This window comes from Myxine glutinosa, chromosome 3 (genome assembly GCF_964187855.1).
Source record: "Myxine glutinosa chromosome 3, kmMyxGlut1.1, whole genome shotgun sequence".
In the NCBI taxonomy this organism is placed as follows: Eukaryota; Metazoa; Chordata; class Myxini; order Myxiniformes; family Myxinidae; genus Myxine; species Myxine glutinosa.
The window spans coordinates 158,103,626-158,122,511 of NC_136263.1; the positions used below are offsets into that span (position 1 = coordinate 158,103,626).

The window sequence follows — 18,886 nt, forward strand, 5'->3', positions numbered from 1 at the left end:
AGGACCCAATTTCATTGTTCAGTCGCCCAATCCTGGTGTTGCCTTCCAAATTTCAGTTTTTTCATCATCTTGTCCATATGATACAAGATATTTGCTCCATTATGAGGCTAAGAACAAGAAGAAAAAAAAAACCCAACAACAACAACAAACACTGAAGCAAATAAAAGTTAAAATAAAATGCACGAAAATAAATAAAAATCTGCTTGCATTATACACATACAAAAATAGATAAATTATCACAAAGTGCACAAGGAAGTGATGCTGCACAATAAGCCAGAGGAGATGCCGCACGAGAAGCCACAGCAGACGCTGCACAAGAAGCCACAGCAGACGCTGCACAAGAAGACACAGCAGACGCTGCACGAGAAGCCACAGTAGACACTGCACGAGAAGCCACAACAGACGCTGCACAAAAAGCCACAGCAGAGGCTGTACCAGAAGCCACAGCAGATGCTGCATGAAAAGCCACAGCAGACGCTGTGCGAAAAGCCATGTCCCACTGGCTGGTGATAAACTATATGCACAGTTTCAAAACACCAAATTTGCGGGATGCCGCAAGCAATGTTTACACACAATAATAAGTTGTTTTGAAAATCCTATCAAACACGGGAGAATCAAAAATAACCGTAACCTCTGATCGGAAAGGCCAAGGCCTTTTTTTTTTTATAGACCTCAGGAAGACCTTGTATTGCACTGACAAGCAAACCCACAAAGGCAAGTGCATGGCTATGAATACAAAGATAACATAAATATGGGATTCTGCTATAAAAAAAAGGAACAACTTATACGTGAGTATTTTCTTTTCACAATAATTCCCGAAACAATAATGATGAGGAAGAATTTTTGCCAATGCAACTTGGCACAGCTTTGGGTCCAGAATTCCCATCGGCCAACAAGGGGTGGTTGGAAAAGAGTTCTGCTTGACCAGTTCTACTGCAATTTGATCAAACACTGGAGTATTATGTAAACAGATAATCTGTGGCACATTTTTGTTCCCTATCAACTATGTTACAGCAATCCCACATACTCCTATATCTTAAGCTTTTGAAGAAGATAGGAAATATATTCTCAAAATTATCCATATTGCAAAAGTTAAATAAACCAGCCAAAGTTATTGAGAAATTTAAGCTCTTGTTAATAATGGAATCCTCTAAAAAAAAAAAATTCTGGGTATTGGCATAAAACCAGAAAAAAGTGTGTAATCAGTACCCAAAACATTGTGGTATTTTACATTGACCAAGCTTCATCTCAGACTGATCCAATCATCTCAGACGTTTGCATACCTTAAACTGGACTCAATGTAGGCTTTTTTTGAGTAATGGCTTCCTTCTTGTCACCTTTCCTTACAGGTCTGATCTAGGCAGGATCTTGGTGGTACCATATACCTTCAACTTCTTAATGACTGTCTTGACTGTGCTCCAAGGGATATTCAAGGCCTTTGAAATATTTTTTATACCCATCCCCTGATCTGTGCCTTTTCACAACTTTATCCTGGAGATCTTTTGAAAGCTCCTTGGTGCTCATGGTTGAGTCTTTGCTGTGAAATGCACTACCCAGCAGAGGCCTCCTACAGGATCAGCTGATTTTATCCTGAAATAATCAGAATCACTACAATTTAACACAGGTGGAGGCCAATTAACTTGGTGTGTGTTTTTGAAAGTGATTGGGAACACACCTGAGATGTATTTTTAATGAATTTTCTGAAATTTGTCGAAGTTATTTTTCACTTGGAGGTTTTGGGTTACAATGTGTAAATAAAGTAGAAAAGTCTAATTGAATGTAACTTAATTCCAGGCTAGAAGGCAAAAAAGGTGAAAATTTTGAAAAGGGGTGTAGACTTTATATAGGCACTGTATGTCGAGAAAAAAGGAAGGGAGCAAAAGGACCCAGAAGAGATCCTTGGGAAACTGTCTCTGATTCTTTATGATCTGATGATGATAAAGATCTGATGTCTGATTCCTTAATATCTCTTCCTGGTTACTCCCTCCTCCGGTATGATAGACCTGAGCCTCGTCCTGGAGGTGGGGTTGCTATCTTTATCAAAAACTCTTCCTCACTCTCCTTGCACTGCCCTATCTCCACCCCACCCCCAGGAGTACCTCTGGCTACGGCTTCCTCTCCGCTCCCACCTTTTGTTCATATGTGCTTTTTACAGTGCTCCAAACAGTGATGACTCAATTTACATTTCGCTGTCTGACAACATGGACCAACTTCGATCCACTCATCCCAACTCCCTCTTCCTCATATGTGGCTACTTCAACTGTCATCATGCCAGCTGGCTGGGTGTGGGTACCTCTCTCACCAGCCATGACACCTCAGCAAAGGACTTCTGTGACTCACTGGAACTGACACAATCTGTCAATTTCCCGACCCGGATCTCAGTCAACGGAGCATCTTCTCTTCTAGATTTGGTTATGACAAACTTCCCTGCAAATGTCTGCTGCTCTTCTTCTGCTCCAATCGGTTCATCTGACCATATGCTTGTTCAAGTGAACATCTCTCTGGCCATTCTCAAAGAGCCTCCTCAGCGTCGACGAGTCTGGCATTTCACTCAGGCCAACTGGCACAGTCTTCAAGCACCCATCAATCATCTGGACTGGTCTCCCATCTGTACTGCCTCTGACATCAACTCTTCCTGGGAATTCTTCCAAAGTAAACTGCTCTCTCTCATGCACAGATTTATCCCATCTTGTCTTTAGTTGTCATACCCTTCCTCCCGTCCAAGGTACACTGAATCTTGTGGTGAGGCAGTTGCCCTGAAACAACTTGCCTTTGCCTCTTGGAAGGCTAATCCAACTGAAGGCAATCTCAGTTCCTTCCACAAAGATCGGAACAAGTGTGGGTCCACCCTCAGGAGAGACAGGAAGCACTATCTCTCTACTCTCCAGACTGAACTCTCAAACCTGTCTCCATACTCCAAATCCTGGTGGCATATTGTCAAATCTGTTTCTGGTGTTTGTTCCCCCTCCATCTCTTCCCTGACCTCAATCGGCTATGCGGCGGACTCTTTTATTTTTTGTCATGGTTCTCCTTTTGAGGCAATGTCTTTATGGCCGGATGCCCTTCCTGACTGATGATGCCGAACCTTCCGAGGTGCCGGACTACACACGTGAAAAAGCTGAATGCCTCAACTCTGTGTTTGCCTCAAAATCTTGTGTCCCAAACCCATCCCTCTCTGTACCCATCGTACCCAGTTGAACCCAGCTGCTCCTCGACTCTGTGTCCTTCTCTCCTGACAAGGTGGAGAAGTTTCTGTCAAACCTCGACTCTGATTCAGCAACTGGACCAGATGGCATCAGCCCACGGGTCCTAAAATCCTGCTCTGTCACTCTTTCACACCCTCTCTCTGTTCTCTTCACCCTCTCTTTTGCTCAAGGTAATCTGCCATCAGTTTGGAAATCAGCAAACATCACCGCTTTACACTAAAAGGTGCAAAAACAGATCCTTGCAACTACAGACCAATCAGCCTGCTCCCAATTATCAGCAAAGTCATGGAATCCATCATTGCTTCGGATATCAAATCCTTCCTCTTCTCCAATGGCTTGATCTCTGATTTATCAATTTGGTTTCAGACCAGGTCACTCTACTCTGGACATGCTGCTTCTGCTGTCTCAACAATGGATGGAGGTCCTCAATGCTAAACAGGAAACCAGAGATGTCTCCCTTGACATATCACATGCCTTCGATACAGTCTGGCACACCACTCTGCTCACCAAACTCTCCTCCGATGGTATCCATGGAATTTTCCACACATGGCTTACCAAAGTGTGGCCCTGAATGGATTTCTCTCATCTCCCCTTCCTGTTCAGGCTGGAGTTCCCCAAGGCAGTGTTCTGGGTCCTGTGCTTTTTCTAGTCTTCATCAATGATCTTTCCGACTCTCTGGAAAATCCTCTCTTTCTCTTTGCTGATGACTCCACTCTCTGCCGCTCCATTCCTCTTCCCTCAGATCGGCAGTCTGCAGCCCCCCACTCTGCAGACCTGGAAAAATCATAGACTGGTCAAACAAGTGGAACATGTCTTTCAATCCTGACAAAACTCACACTCTTACAAAGTCTCTCCGAAAAGACCGACTGGACAACCCTCCCATCTACTTTCTGAACAATCCTCTCCAAGAAGTTCTGTCACTAAAGCTTTTTGGTCTCACCATCTACCATGATCTTTCCTGGGAAAACCACATTTCCAAGCTGGCCTCCAAAGCCAGTTGCCGACTGGGCATCTTCCGTCGTGTGAAGTCCTTACTTGGCACACCTGAGCACCTAACCACATACAAGGCTTTCATCCGCAGCTCAATGGAATACTGCTCTCCCCTCGGGGCTGGTGCTCCTGCCTCACACCTAGCTCGGCTTCTCGCTGTTGAAACCAACGCATTCAGAATCATTGGAATATCCCGCGATAAAGCCGATTGTGAGGGCCTTTCACTCACTCACCGCAGGCATGTCAGTGGTCTTTCTGACTTCTACCGACTCCTATCCAGCATAGCTCCCCCAGCTCTATCTGTGCTCTGTCCCCAAAATATTCCTACAGGTCGCACAAGATCTGCCAGCAACCCTCTTCTGGTGAAATTGCCAAAATCAAGACTCTCTGCTCACCTTCACTCTTTCATTCCTATTTTCTCCCACCTTTGGAATAAACTCCCTTCACTCTCTTCAATCCCTCTCCACCCTCCAGGTCTTTAAAACAGCTGTTCACCACCATCTCTTATCTTCCCCCATCCAAATCCTTGATCTTTTCTACCCCCGTTAATTCAGCCCAGATCCACTTTTTTGAAATACCAACTTCTTTCCTGGAAGTCCTAGCAGTGTCCATGTGTTTTATACCTCTCCCACCCTCCACGCCTTCCCATGCCTCCTCCCCCCAAGCCCCCACGCTCCCACAGATCTTACGATGTCCCTGTTCTCTGCTGTTGTACTTTTGTGCTTCCCTCTCTCTCCCCATCTTGTCTCCCGCTCCCTTTATTATGTTTTTATGTGTCTGTTTGTTCTTTGTGTGATTAATGTTAGCTCTTACACGAGCCTCGATCTTGTATACAAAAAAAAAAGAATAAAAAAGAAGCTGACCTTTGTTTGTGTGTGGTTCTTGAACTTTATTGTGCAGGGCAAATAGGGGGGAGATCGGGAGGGAGGAAATAACTTTCGTAAATGTGTCACATTTTATTTAGTGTTAAACGGATGATTCAAAACATTTTCAGATTTAAATCATGAATCTGAACAAAAGACTCAAAATTGATGAATTGCGAATGTCACAGCAATATAATCTGAGGTAACTGTATGTATGGTGGAATAACATAAAATGATAAAAAAAAGATTATTCATTGATCATGACGAATCAAACTCTGGAGGTTGTAAAATAATGCCACAACATTCATCAGATTCAGTGAATTCTGACAATGAATCTCCATTTCTTTTGTAAAGCAAAAATTTGTAAACATCACAACTTGCAAACAACTTCAAGGAAAACAACCTTGGTTGAGAAAATTTGGGGAAAGTGATCATCATGAGAAGAAGAAGGCCATTTTTCTTCATCCCTTAACTACAAATCCACCATCACTGCAAAAATTCCATCCTCCCACTCCTGCCCCACCTCCAAATAAAATGAATGGGGAAATTTATTCAGCAGTTCAAAATACGAGAAAATGATGTATGGGCTGATCTACTTCACACTACCATATAACAAGGAAAAGAAACATTTTGTAATCATGCTCCTGAAAACCAAATTATATAAGTAGTTAAAAAAGAAAGAATTTAAGGAGAGCGAGGCGAGGGGAGGAGACGTTCGGAATGTATTTTGATTTGCAGCCATTTTTGTAACCATTTGCATCTTCACTACAATGCATTATCAGCTTGTCAAAACCTCTTCGGGAAAATTAAACATTGTATTACTGTTTTCACTCCACACTTCAAGAACAATGTATAGTTATGATCACTCAGCACAACTGAATGACATAAAGTGCTTCATTCGATTTAGAATCTACGAAATAGCTGGTTGGGCATGTATCCCAGATGCAGGAAAGAGCTTTGGGCTTGTGTTTCCAGTACGGCGAGTTCCTGCACTGTAGGAGCCAGGACATCCACATGGCCCTTGTACATCCCCACTGTGGAAAGGCAACAAATAAAATAGTTCAATATGCCTAGCTTTGCGTATATCACCTCTAAATAACTGCACTACATACGGGATCCCCATTTGCATTGATCACCGCACATGATCAAAAAAGTATAAGGGCAATAAATGTGAGGGTAAAGGAAAATTTGTCAATCGTTCCTGTGCCTTATACACACATGGTGTTCTCTGAAATGGAAAATGGGCATGCAAGTTGCAAAACTGAACAATAAAGCGATTGCAGACCCTTGCCAGGAAGTGTTTTAGTGTTTTTTTTTAAGGCTTTTGTGTAAAAACAAATCTGGTGGCCGAACCACTTGACTGTTGACGTCATCATTGTTTTTTCTCCACCGATATATCCATAGATGACGCCCAAGAAATTTCATCATGATCGGATGAAGTTTTGTACTTGTCAAATTACGACGTCATAATGAAGGCACCTACAGTTGTGCCCATAAATATTGACTCCCTTGTACTTTTTTTCAAACAATGCACCATTTCTTCCAGAAAATTGTTTAAATTAAAAAATATTTTGGTATCCACATACAGTGTACGACAGTTTCAACTCGCACCATCCGTCGCGAACTCAATGAAAGGAGGTTCTATGGTAGGAGACCCAGGAGGACCCCACTACTGAGAAAGCCTGACTGGAGTTTGCCAAAACACACCTGAACAAGCCAAAATCCTTCTGGGAGAATGTCCAGTGGATAGATGAGACCAAATTAGAGATTTTTGGTGAAAGCACATCATCTCTATGTTTACAGAAAACAAAATGAAGCCTTCAAAGAAAAGAATAGTTTCCCGATAGTCAAACATGGAGGAGGTTCAGTGATGTTTTGGGGTTGCTGTGCTGCCTCCAGTATTGGGTGCCTTGAATGTGTGCATGGCATCATGGAATCATGAGATTGCCAAGGCATTTTGGAACACAATGTTCAACCCAGTGTCAGAAGGCTGGGTCTCCGTCGAAGGTCATTGGTCTTGCAGCAGGACAATGACCCCAAACACTTCAAAAAGCACACAGGAATGGTTCAAGACAAAACGCTGGACTGTCCTGAAGTGGCCAGCAATGAGTCCAGATCTAAATCCCGTTGAACACCTGAGGGGAGATCTGAAAACAGCAGTTGGGAGAAGGCACCCTTCAAATCTGGGAGAACTGGAGCAGTTTGCACAAGAAAAGTGGGCCAAACTGCCAGTAGAGAGGTGTGGGAAGCTCATTCATGACTATAGGAAGCACTTGACTGCAGTTATTTTCTCCAAAGGCTGTGCTACCAAATATTAAGTCGAGTGTCAATAATTTTGTCAATGCTATTTCTTTTTATTTTCTGATTTAAAAGGATATATTAAGTTCTGAATCAAAAACAAAGGTTCTGTAATATTAACAGTGAAATAAAGAATTGTGGAGACCAAATAGTTTTGTCCATTTAAACTTATTTTTAGAGAAAATAGTGAGTTATTTGAAAAAAGTGCAAGGGTGCCAATATTTTTGGCTACAACTGTATGACATCATCATTAAAATATGTTATTCCCCATGGAGAGTTCTTTACAATGAGCCATGTCTCAATTTTTTCTCGTCTCAATGACGTCATAATTATCTTAAAAAAATTATACAGGAGGAGGTGCACCGATGGTGAAAATTTTCTGTCAATTGGACCAACGGTTGCAGAGAAAATCATATTTATTCTGTGCGGACAAAAAGACAGACAAACAAACAGACAAACGGACTCAAATGCAATACCCTCTCCTCTGCTCTTTTTTTTTTCACCACCATCAATCCACACTGAATCCAACTCAGTTTGTTGTCTAACATCTTAACTTTCTAATGATTTAATCGTATATTCCACCCAGATTGATACGCCACCTCCATTTTCCCCATTTATATCTCAACTTGATAACTGGTAATTTTTTCCCTCATTTAGCAAAGTTTCATTCACTGCAATCAAATCAAAATCCTCAATATCTACTATCGTTTCAAGATCCTTTTTTTTCTTTTGGTTTGTGTACAAGATTTGTTTTGGAAGAAGTTTCGAGAACTGAGTGGCGAGCTGACGAGGAGGGGAGTGTCGTTGAAGCTGAAGGGAAAGGTGTATGCTCCATGTGTGAGAAGTGTTATGATTTATGTGAGCGAGACATGGGTCATGAATGTAGAGCAGCAACGAAGGCTGGAAAGGGTGGAAATGCGAATGGTTCGGTGGATGTGCGGAGTATCGTTGAGAGAGAGGAAGACAAATGATGATTTGCGAAAGATGATGGGAATAGAGCCTGTGATTGATGCTGTGAAGAGGAACAGGTTGAGATGGTTTGGTCATGTGTTGAGGAAGGATGAAAGTGACTGGTTGAGAAGAGTGATGGAAATGAATGTAGAAGGAAGTAGAGGACGGGGAAGACCGAGAAAGACTTGGCTAAAGAGGGTGGAAGAAGAAATGCGGGCAAGGGGGTTAAACAAGGGGAGATGCAGTAAATAGGGAAAAATGGAGAACATTGTCATGGGGACCGCAAGGCTAATCCTAGTAGTCCATGGGCCAGACCAGATATCGGTACCACCCGAGGTGGCAAAAGTTCCATGGTGCCAATTTATTTGTTACACCCATATAAGTAAAATAATATGTGATAGCAATTCCAAATGGGTAGCTTTTTCATTTTTCTTGCAGGAAAGCTGTTTTTGCATTAATCGCGATACCGCAACTCCGCGCTGTTGTTACTAGTATCATCTTCCAAATCATTTTTTTAGCTGAATAGACAATGTAACATGCTTAAATATCTTAGCAAATGGATGTTTGTAATAAAGACATGTATGTTATACTATATAATACATATTCTTGTATTTATTCATGTGTGGAAACTAACTTTTTCTTCAGTTTTAGTGTCTTAGTTAAGAACAAAATATATGTTGGATGCTGGCAGTGTCCAGTTTTCTTCCGTATTCCGTATACTTGGCCACTGGTGGATACTTCCTGGTAGGTGAGGCAAGAACAAGAGGCTCTGCAATAATTATGTCTATTTAGTTAAGCAGAAAATATATGACAGATATGTAAAGTGCTGATTTCCCCTCATCAGTGGTGATATACATTTGCAGCCTGCAGGTTAGAATTAGTCCAGTCATGAATGCTTGATTTGCTTTCAGATATCAGTCCACTGGTTTCACCAGTCTAATTAAGTGTAATTAAATATAATTAAGGACTGGCAGACTACTAATTTGTGCAACATAGTAATGTGGATTGATAATTCTATGTTGCAGGTGAAAACTGACTGAACATGGCCTCTGACGGAGCAAGCAGCCTGCCACTAAAGTGGCCACGAGTGGAGTGCATCATCCACTGTTCCAATGACAATACAGACAAGCTGGTTTCACTACAAGACATTGACTCATGGAGAACATTGCTGAGGGCAGCCCAGATCAGAAAACATGCAGCAATTTTGAAACTAGCTACGAACCTTCCTGATGGACAGATTCCAACAATCCAGTACCACAGAAAATGTCGCAGTCTCTTCACCATGAAAAGACATCTTGATGGCATCCTCAAATGTGCCAGTGCCAGTGAACCTGCTCAAGACACAGGATCACAGAGAGCAGCTAGACAATGTGCAAGCACATCAAGGACTTATGAGGCAGAGTGCATTTTCTGCCAGAAAGACACCAAGTATGCTAAAGGACAGAAGACGAGAGAAATCCTCATACAATGTCGAGAACTGCGAGCTGACGCCACAATCAGGAATGTAGCCATGGAGAAAATGGACAGCAGAATCCTTGCCATAGTCAGCAGAGACCTGGTAGCTGCAGAAGGTCACTATCATAGGTCGTGCTATCGGTTCTATACCAAAAGAGAGGTTCGCAGTGGACAGGATGCAAGCCAAGATGATGATGCTGAAGCTCAGTATGGCGCTGCTGTGGATCAGGCCTACAATGAGCTGTTCCTGTTCATCAGAAGGGAGCTTTTTGGCAATCCTCAAGTGATGACAATGACTGATCTCTCTTCTAGACTGGTGGCTTCAATGAACTCTCTTGGTATTGCCCATGTAAGGGAATCAACCAAGAAACACATACGACGGAAACTGGAAAGCGAGTTTGCAGACTCCCTGCACATCTTCTCTGAGGGAAAAGGGAAACTCCTCCTGTTTCCAGACAACCTGTCCATATACGAACTTGCCAAACAATACCAATCGCTACAAGCAGAGCTGCATACTCAGAAAGGCCTCCATGCTGAAGATGTGGTCTCCAAAGCAGCCCTGAAAATGAGAGCCGACATCAAGAACCAAGATGCCCCTCAAGCCTGGCCACCGGAAGTCAAACCAGAAGCAGAGGACACTACCATTCCAGAGTCGGTCATGGTCTTCCTGTGCTATCTACTTACAGGTTCCAATGACCCTGATCATGCATCTCAAAGAGTCCAGTGGCTTCTGTGTTCACTCGGCTATGACATGGTATATGCTGTAACACGTGGACTGATAAAGCCCCCGAAGCACATCGTTCTGCCATTCGCTATCAAGTCACTGACCGGGAATGTAGAGTTGATACACATCCTCAACCGACTCGGCCATAGTGTGTCCTATTCTCAGATGGAAGAGATCGACACTGCTCTGTGTCTCCAAAAGCTCTCGCTATCAGGGAGTGATGTTGCCCTCCCAGGTAACATCCATCCTGGCATATTCACAACCTTAGCCTGGGATAATATCGACCGTCTGGAAGAGACCACCAGTGGAGAAGGAACATCTCACAGAGTGAATGGGATTGCCGTACAAGCAAAGCCAATCACCCCAGTGTCCACCAGAACCATGCTGACTGTAGGAAAAACAAAGCAGAGAAGTATTGATGCACCACCACCAATGCTACCAGCATACAACGCTGGACAACGAGTGGGACCACCACAGAGCAAAAGTGCAGATGCTGACACTGCAGCTGAGACTCAGCTCGCCAAAGAGAAGAATCTTGTCTGGGTCATGGCACGCATGTCGCAACAAGAAGAGCAATCAATCAGCAGCTGGACAGGCTTCAACATCCGGACTCGAGATGACGTGACAGTCATTCCAGACAATGTAGGCTACCTGCCTACCATTAATGCTCCAGCGACACAAATGTCGACTGTCAATGAAGTGCTAAACCAGTCACTGAACATCATGCACTCCTTGGACCTGACAAAGATTGTCTGTGTCTTTGACCAGGCACTGTATGCAAAGGCTGTGGAGATTATATGGAAACACCCTGACAAGTTCCAAAACACCATCATCACCAGGCTCGGAGTATTCCACACCATCTGCACACTGATGGGAATAATAGGGAAGCGATTTCAAGATGCTGGATTGCGAGATCTCTGCATCGAGTCTGGTGTGATCGCAGAAGGTTCCATGAATGGTGTCATGGATGGCCGCAAGTACAACAGGGCAGTCCACCTACACAAGAATGTCTATGAGGCACTCACTCGACTGGCCTGGAAGGGTTTCCTCTCGTGGCTGGAAGCCACTCACGCCAACGATGTGGTCCACATGGATGAGACACTGAGGATCATTGACAGCCTCTGCAAAGATATCTCACAGGCATCCCTGAAGCAGGTCCTCGGTGACCGCTCATGCGCACGCATCATGGAACTGTTTGGAATATACCTCGAGTTCCTCAGAGGTGGAAACGGCAGCCTCTCAGCATTCTGGATGTCGTATCTGGACATTGTCGAGATCTTGCTGGGTCTCATTCGAGCATCAAGAGAGGGAGACTGGGTGCTACACCTGGCATCAATTCGTGCAATGATCCCATGGTGCTTCGCATATGACAGGCTGAATTATGCACGCTACCTCCCATACTACTATGCCCAGATGTCCCAGCTGCCCACCACACACCCAGACGTGTATGCTGAGTTCATGCGAGGGGGATTCTCAGTTCAACTCGGTCCCAACAACCCCTTCGGAAGAATCCCTGTCGACCAAACGACCGAAGAGACAGTTAACAAAGACACCCAGACGGCAGGAGGGACAAAGGGGTTCAGCTTGAAACCAGGGGCTGTGAGCAAGTACTACCTGACAGCTGAGTACAGGACCATGTATCTGAGAGCACTGAGGGACATGATAGGTCAGGGCAGTTCCAAACTGTCTCATCCAGATATACATGCTCCAAGGATCAGGAAAGACGAAACTGCTGTCAAGTCCCTCATAGATCTCATGGAAAACAACTGGCTGAATCCAATGTTCCCTGACAACACTGACCTGATTGGTCTGTCCAAGGTCTGATTGGTCTGTCTAATCAGACCTAATCAGACCGATTGGTCTGACATTTCCAACCATTTTGTATAACATTTGAGTACTAGTACTGTTTATAGCTATTGTGGCATACATGTACTTGAGATGGGCTCAGCAGATGAGCTCAGTACAGCCTCTGGACTTTCTTTCCCTTGATTCAGAAAACCGTTTGATTAATATGTGTTGTGACCTTTTCATGTTGTGACATGTTTATGTGACAATTTCCATAACAATCACGTACGTGTATTATAGTAGCTGTTGTATTCCAAAATTACACTATGTGAAGATTGTATGTTTAAAATAAGACATAAAGCGATAATTTTGGGATCTACGTTGTCTCAGTACTTTCTGATTAATATGCCCAATTAGTCCATGGGCCCGTACCCAAAATTTCACACATGGACTAAATCAATCCGAACCGTCGAACGCCTTTCACCGGGTGCGGGTATAAAATAGCTGATAACTACCACTAAGCTACCAGTCCAGAATTGCTATCACATCAGCATGTATCCCACATACATGCACCTTTCCAAAAATCATTACTAGAACTTGCCACCTCGGGTGGTACCAATTAGTGAAATTTCGGGTCCGGGCCCATGGACTATAGCTTCTAGCAGGGAAAATGGCCTTAAAATGCCTGTTATTTCAAGATCCTTAATTTCATTATTTAAACTCTTGAAGTTGGTTTCAAACACTTTTCAATACTCCCTGTTATTTTTCTTTTAATACTCCCAGCACTGCTTGCCTGCACTCCCACCACTGCCTGCCTGCCTGCACTCCCACCCCTGCCTGCCCTCCAACCCCTGCGTGCAATCCCACCCCTGCCTGCCTACACTCCCACCCACCCCTGCATGCCTGTAACACTGGCCCACCCTTGTCTGCCTACTCCACCTCCCAGCCTGTGCATGCTGCCACACTTGCCTGCCGGAACCAATGCCCACACTGTTGCCTTGCTCATTAATTGGAAACAAATAATTATTTTGGCCTTGTCAAAATCCAGACTACATGATTCCATGGAAAGCATGCTATAAACTCAGTTTATCATGCCACCTTTACCCTCTCCATGTTTTAAACACTCATTTTCTCGGCTGCCAATATAAAGGCTGCACCACATTCCAATGAACCTTTAATTTAGCACCTTATCCCTCCCCCCACTTTCTCTCAAAAAATTCCTTCCCTCCTCCTTCCCAATATGCTACTGCATGGAACATAATAATCTCAAACAATTATTAAGCAAATGACATGCATTCTTCTTCATCAATTTATCCAAACAAATAAAATAAGAAGAAAATGTGGTTTCAGCGCAAAATCGTGAAAATTTGGTGCACGTTTGCATGAAAGAAATTCATTTGCGTGAAAGATTACAAGGTACTAAATCATCGGGCCTCACGCGTTGTTGAAACAAAACAGAAGGGGAAATGGGAAGTGGTTGATTTTGGGTATGTGACGTGACCAATCGTATAGATTTTGATTAGGTGACCTCGTATCACCTACCCAAAAATCAAGCACTTCCTGTTTGCCTGTCTCTCTCTCTTTTGCTTAGAGAAAGGCTAGAGTGCAAAACGTCAGCACCTTTTCATTTTTCACGGCGGATAAATCAACCATTTTCATCATGTTTTTATTCTCTTCTGCCACCAATGCAGACCTCTAGTTCTGTGCTTGAATTCGCAACAACATATTTATCTAAACAATGACAATAATATTACTAAACATAAGAGTGAACAATGGCTGGAAGGCTTGCAATGCCAGGCAAATCATGCAAAAAAGCATCTGGGTCCTCTCAACTCACCTCCTCCTGTCTTGCGCTTCCCATACACAACTTTGCCATCAAATTCGTTGACAGGGATTTTGATATCGGGCTCCACCTGTTCGATAGTCATTTTCAGATGTTCTTCTATATCAGCCAGGTACTGAAAGTAAAGTGGCAGACAACCTCTGTGGAACATCCTCTGCTTTCACAAAGAGCAATATTTAATGCATTTGCAAAACTATCACAACTATCATGTGGCAGCAACAAACAGAAGTGGAACATCCTGTTTGCTTTCCATAATTCGCCCTTCGTAGTAAAGCACAAAATTCCACTCCTTTTATAATCGTGCATTATATTATTTTATCACAAAATGTACCGTCTTCAATTGCTTTAATCCCATGCAACCCATTAACCTGCTGGCAATGCTCAATTTAGAAAAAATCCATCCTGTGCTTTACCTGCTGTTCATTGTACCAAATGGTGCAGCCACCTTCACTCTTCAGCCTCGTGTTGTAACATCCACGGCCTCGGTTGGGACATACGTGATACCACACCTTTACAAATAGAAAGAATACAGGTGGTTTATAAGAAATTGGGAGTGCGGCAGCACTAATTTCACGTGTATCACAATTAACGTTGTTAGGTTGTTGTGAAAATTGTCAATTGGGAAGAGCTGCTTATCTGGTTATGAAGAACAATCCAACACCTGCAGGGCATAATCACTGCACAACAAAAGTACACATTACCTTTTCTTTTTCTTTCGACACCAACGATAAAGCCAGACCCATACTGCGAGATAGAGACAAAAATTTTTTAAAGAAAGAGACCATTCGCAATACATAAACCTGTTTCCAATTAATTTTATTATATCTTAAAATTATATGGTCAATCTAAAAAGAGATTGGTCAAAGATAAGAGTGTACCGCTCAGCTCGTCCGACACGGCCTATGCGGTGCACATAATTCTGCTTTTCATCCGGAAGAGTAACGTTTATCACTGCAAAAAGAAACGCATTCAAAACATTGCTTGTAAAACCGTGAACACCTCCTTCCAAGCTGAGCAAATCAGATTCCATTATTTTTCACTCACCAAAAGGAACACCACCGATGTCAATGCCACGAGCTGCAACATCCGTGCAAATAAGGAAACGCACAATTTTCTTCTGCAAAATATAGCCGAATATTACACACACGATGACGAACTAAAACTTTTCAAAAGTTTTATGAAACGTCTGTTGTGATTCAAAATTAACCACTCATAAGAACACATGTCTAGAATTCCCACTTTACTGTTATCAGCAAAAATAACAACAACTAGAACGGCACTCGTAGGAGAGCATACCTCCGCTAGGCTGAACAGTTTATATTTTGTATTCCACTGATAGGCCGGATCTGGATCAGGACCTGAACCAAAATCTAAATCGGCTTATTATAGTCACCTAACTTAGTTTAATCCGAATCCGTCCACAACTCTGAGATATCATGCTATACATAGTTTTTGGACCGATCTCTCAATGGTGAAGAATCACTTTAAAATCCTAGTATCTGGATCCAGATCTTCGAACCAATTCACCCGTTTCACGCAGAAATAGAGAAAATTCTAAAGGGTTCACAAACTTTTTCTCCCCACTGTATGTGTGCATTATGACATCCTTGAAAACAGCAACTTTCCTATTTGGAATGATTTTCAATTTTGTTTGACTAACAGGCAGGCAGACAGTAAAAATGTTATATCACTCCTCTCTGTGCATGTGTGATTGGGACGAATTCAGAGCCAAAGTATCGTAAAACGAAACACTTGTCTTTCTATTCATGTTCCAATTCGTGTACAAAATATAATATTCAATGTAAATAAACTGTTCCTCGATCATAAACTGATAAGATGGATGGACAGACATGAACCAATTCCTTAACCTCGCTTTTCGCTTCGCGTGCGTGGGGTAACAAGGGTGAAAACATAACTTCCGTCCACCTTCAGTGGTGGAAGTAATAACAAAATAGTTATAGTGTCCAATTTGACCAAGTTTGGAGGCAACAATAAAAAGAACAAGCGTTACACCTAAGTCCCCCGTCGGGGAAGTGATGTGAGTTGACAAAGTGGAAGACGCAGAAAACATGCTATGATATTTCGCTCACAAGGTTCAGACATACATGGCGGCGGCCATCTTGGATTTTGACGTGGCGACCCAATTTTCAATAAGGTTCTTCCTTATGCCTAGATACACCCACACACCAGATTAGAAGTTGGTACTTCGCTTATTTTTCAAGATATTCCGCTCACAAGGTTCAGACATACATGGCACCAGACATACATGGCGGCGGCCATCTTGGATTTTGACATGGGTTGCACCCACACACCAAATTCGAATGCGGTCCTTCGCTTACGCATGCACGTACGCACACACACACGGACGCACGCCCGCACGGACGGCCGGCCGGACGGACACATGGACCGAGGGGAAAACCATAGTCCCCCATTCGCTCCGCGGTGCAGCGGGGGACAATAAAAACAAGGAGTATGCCAAATGACAGAAGTCAAGCACATTTGACAAAACCTTTCTTAAACAAATGTGCAATTTGACCTTGAAGCTCTCGAGGTTGGTTTTGCGCTCTGGTGGCTTTCGGTCACTGTGAAGACAGACACAGGAGAACTGGTGGTCCTTCTTGTCAGAACCTGGAGTGAGAGAGGAAAGCCAACATGAAGAATGTCTTCATTAACAGTTGCTGCATTTCAGCACAGAGGTGCAGCATTTGATGTGACATTACCATTTAATATGAATCACAGCTCAAAATAACAGTGCAGAATGCAAGCGTTGTTAAATCTGCTCAATAACCTTCATGACGAAACAAACGACCAAAGTTTGTGATGACTATGCAAATCACTAAATAAATGACCAAAACATTTTATTACTAGAGATAGAGACAGAATGCACATAATTAGTGTATCGAACAAACTTAAGCCTGGAAAAAATTATCTTGGAGATATTGTCCACACATTTACATTTGTCAAATGCACAAAGGGTTGGGATACGTCCCAATTTGGGATGTTGGCTGCATCATGACTGACGCATGGCTGCGCTCCTTCACATTCAGGTCAAAATTGGAATTTGGAAAGGGTGCCAGCATACAATTGCCTACTCGTTTAGATATATAACATGGGTCTTTAAAATCCACCTGCGATTGGTAGCAAACAAGAATCCTGGCATTATGTGACAGCACACTCTGATTCTCTGCACTGCCTGGCAAGGGAAGCATTAGAATGACAGTTTATAGATGGGTAGTAAAATAAACTCACACTAGCCATTCAAAGGTGAGCTATCCTATCAGCACTTGTCTCCTGGATGTGAGTGTTGCAAGTTTGTGGCTTTCACTAAGCATCCAGTACATTAGTAATGCATTGAAGCCTGTGGTGGTCCTAGTGCATCAAATATTACGTTTGCTTCTCACAGTCTTCTATCTGACCATCAATATGGCTTTTGCAAGGTAAGCTCCACCAGTGATATCCTTTCTTACATTACAAATGCCTGGACCTCTTCTCTGAGAGACTTTGGGGAATCCTTTGGTGTAGGCCTTGATATCTCAAAAGCCTTTGATAGAGTTTGGCATCGGGGTCTGATATCCAAGCTTCCCTCGTTTGGCTTTCCTCCTTCACTCTACTTTCTCATATCGAGCTTTCTCTCCGACTACTCAATCTCAGTAATTGTTGATGGTTCAACATCTCCCTCATTCTCTATCAACAGCAGTGTCCCTCAGGGTTCTGTCATGTCTCCAACACTCTTCCTTCTTTTTATCAATGACCTTCTTTCTTCTCCAAATAACCAAATGCACTCGTATGCTGATGACTCGACATTACATTACAATCTCCTTTGAAAGCTCCACAATTACACCATGTGGTCCAATAAACCTACTATGTATTACCCCAACATTAAATTTATACTGGAATCCATACATTACACAAATACCTAAGTCTGCCTCGAATAAACTGGGAGTCCTGTTCAGATGTCGATGATTCTTCACCTCTGAACAGTTTCTTAAACTATATAAAGGATTGATTTGTCCTTGTACAGAGTACAGCTCTCACATCTGGCGAGGTTCGAGCTCCACATACAGGGTGTTTCAAAAAGATTGATACAACTTTGACTTCCTGCCATTTCTTTGTTATTTGACCTATTGTTACAGATTCATCACTTCCTCCGTTGTTGTTATTATTATATACTTGTAGGAATTTTAGTTTCAGGTAATATTGTTGTTAAGATTTCTGTGTGAAATGGAGATGACTTTAGTAAAGGCAAAATAAATGTTTGTGGAGGAAAAAGAAAAAACGCGGGAAAGAAACCGGAAGAGGTGAGAGGAGAAAGATCGGCGGGGAAAGAGAGACAGCCGTGAGTCGCATTGAGGCTGCGAGCGGACTTCCTCAGTATTGGTTGCGAATGAATTGAGGCTTCCCGTGAAAGGGATTGCCCGCGACATCGTCCCATATTGCGATTGCAATTAAACCTGCGTCTCAGGTTTTATTACCAAGCGTGAGCTATTGTTGGCGGGAAAGCAAGAGCCTCCATTACAGGCCGATCGGCCATTTTTTCCTCGAAGAGGCAGTCCGCCTGGTGCTTCGTGTTTTGTCGTTGGGATTCCTATATCGACATCATAGTGTGGATCGCTGTTGGTTCCAATATCGGCTCAATTCCCATATCGACCTCTCACCTCGTAACTCCTCGTTCGCAGCCACGCAGATACCTGCCGGTTCTTGTCGTTCTGCACGAGTTCGACCTTCACCCCGCATGGGGATTCGTGCACGGACTTTGGGAATGTTACATTCC

The 18,886-nt window shown here is 43.1% G+C and overlaps 1 protein-coding gene across 1 annotated transcript in view; it reads right to left on the reverse strand.

Annotated features, from left to right (window-relative positions):
- Positions 1-5,060: 5,060 nt before the first annotated feature.
- The window catches only part of DDX1 (DEAD-box helicase 1), a gene marked incomplete in the record, with an annotated part of 73,830 nt that continues 60,004 nt past the window's right edge, over positions 5,061-18,886 (reverse strand). The window contains 7 exon segments of the mRNA XM_078774695.1: positions 5,061-6,093; positions 14,110-14,230; positions 14,529-14,624; positions 14,817-14,859; positions 14,994-15,066; positions 15,160-15,232; positions 16,652-16,743. Of these exon segments, the coding sequence (XP_078630821.1) occupies positions 5,963-6,093; positions 14,110-14,230; positions 14,529-14,624; positions 14,817-14,859; positions 14,994-15,066; positions 15,160-15,232; positions 16,652-16,743 (629 nt within the window).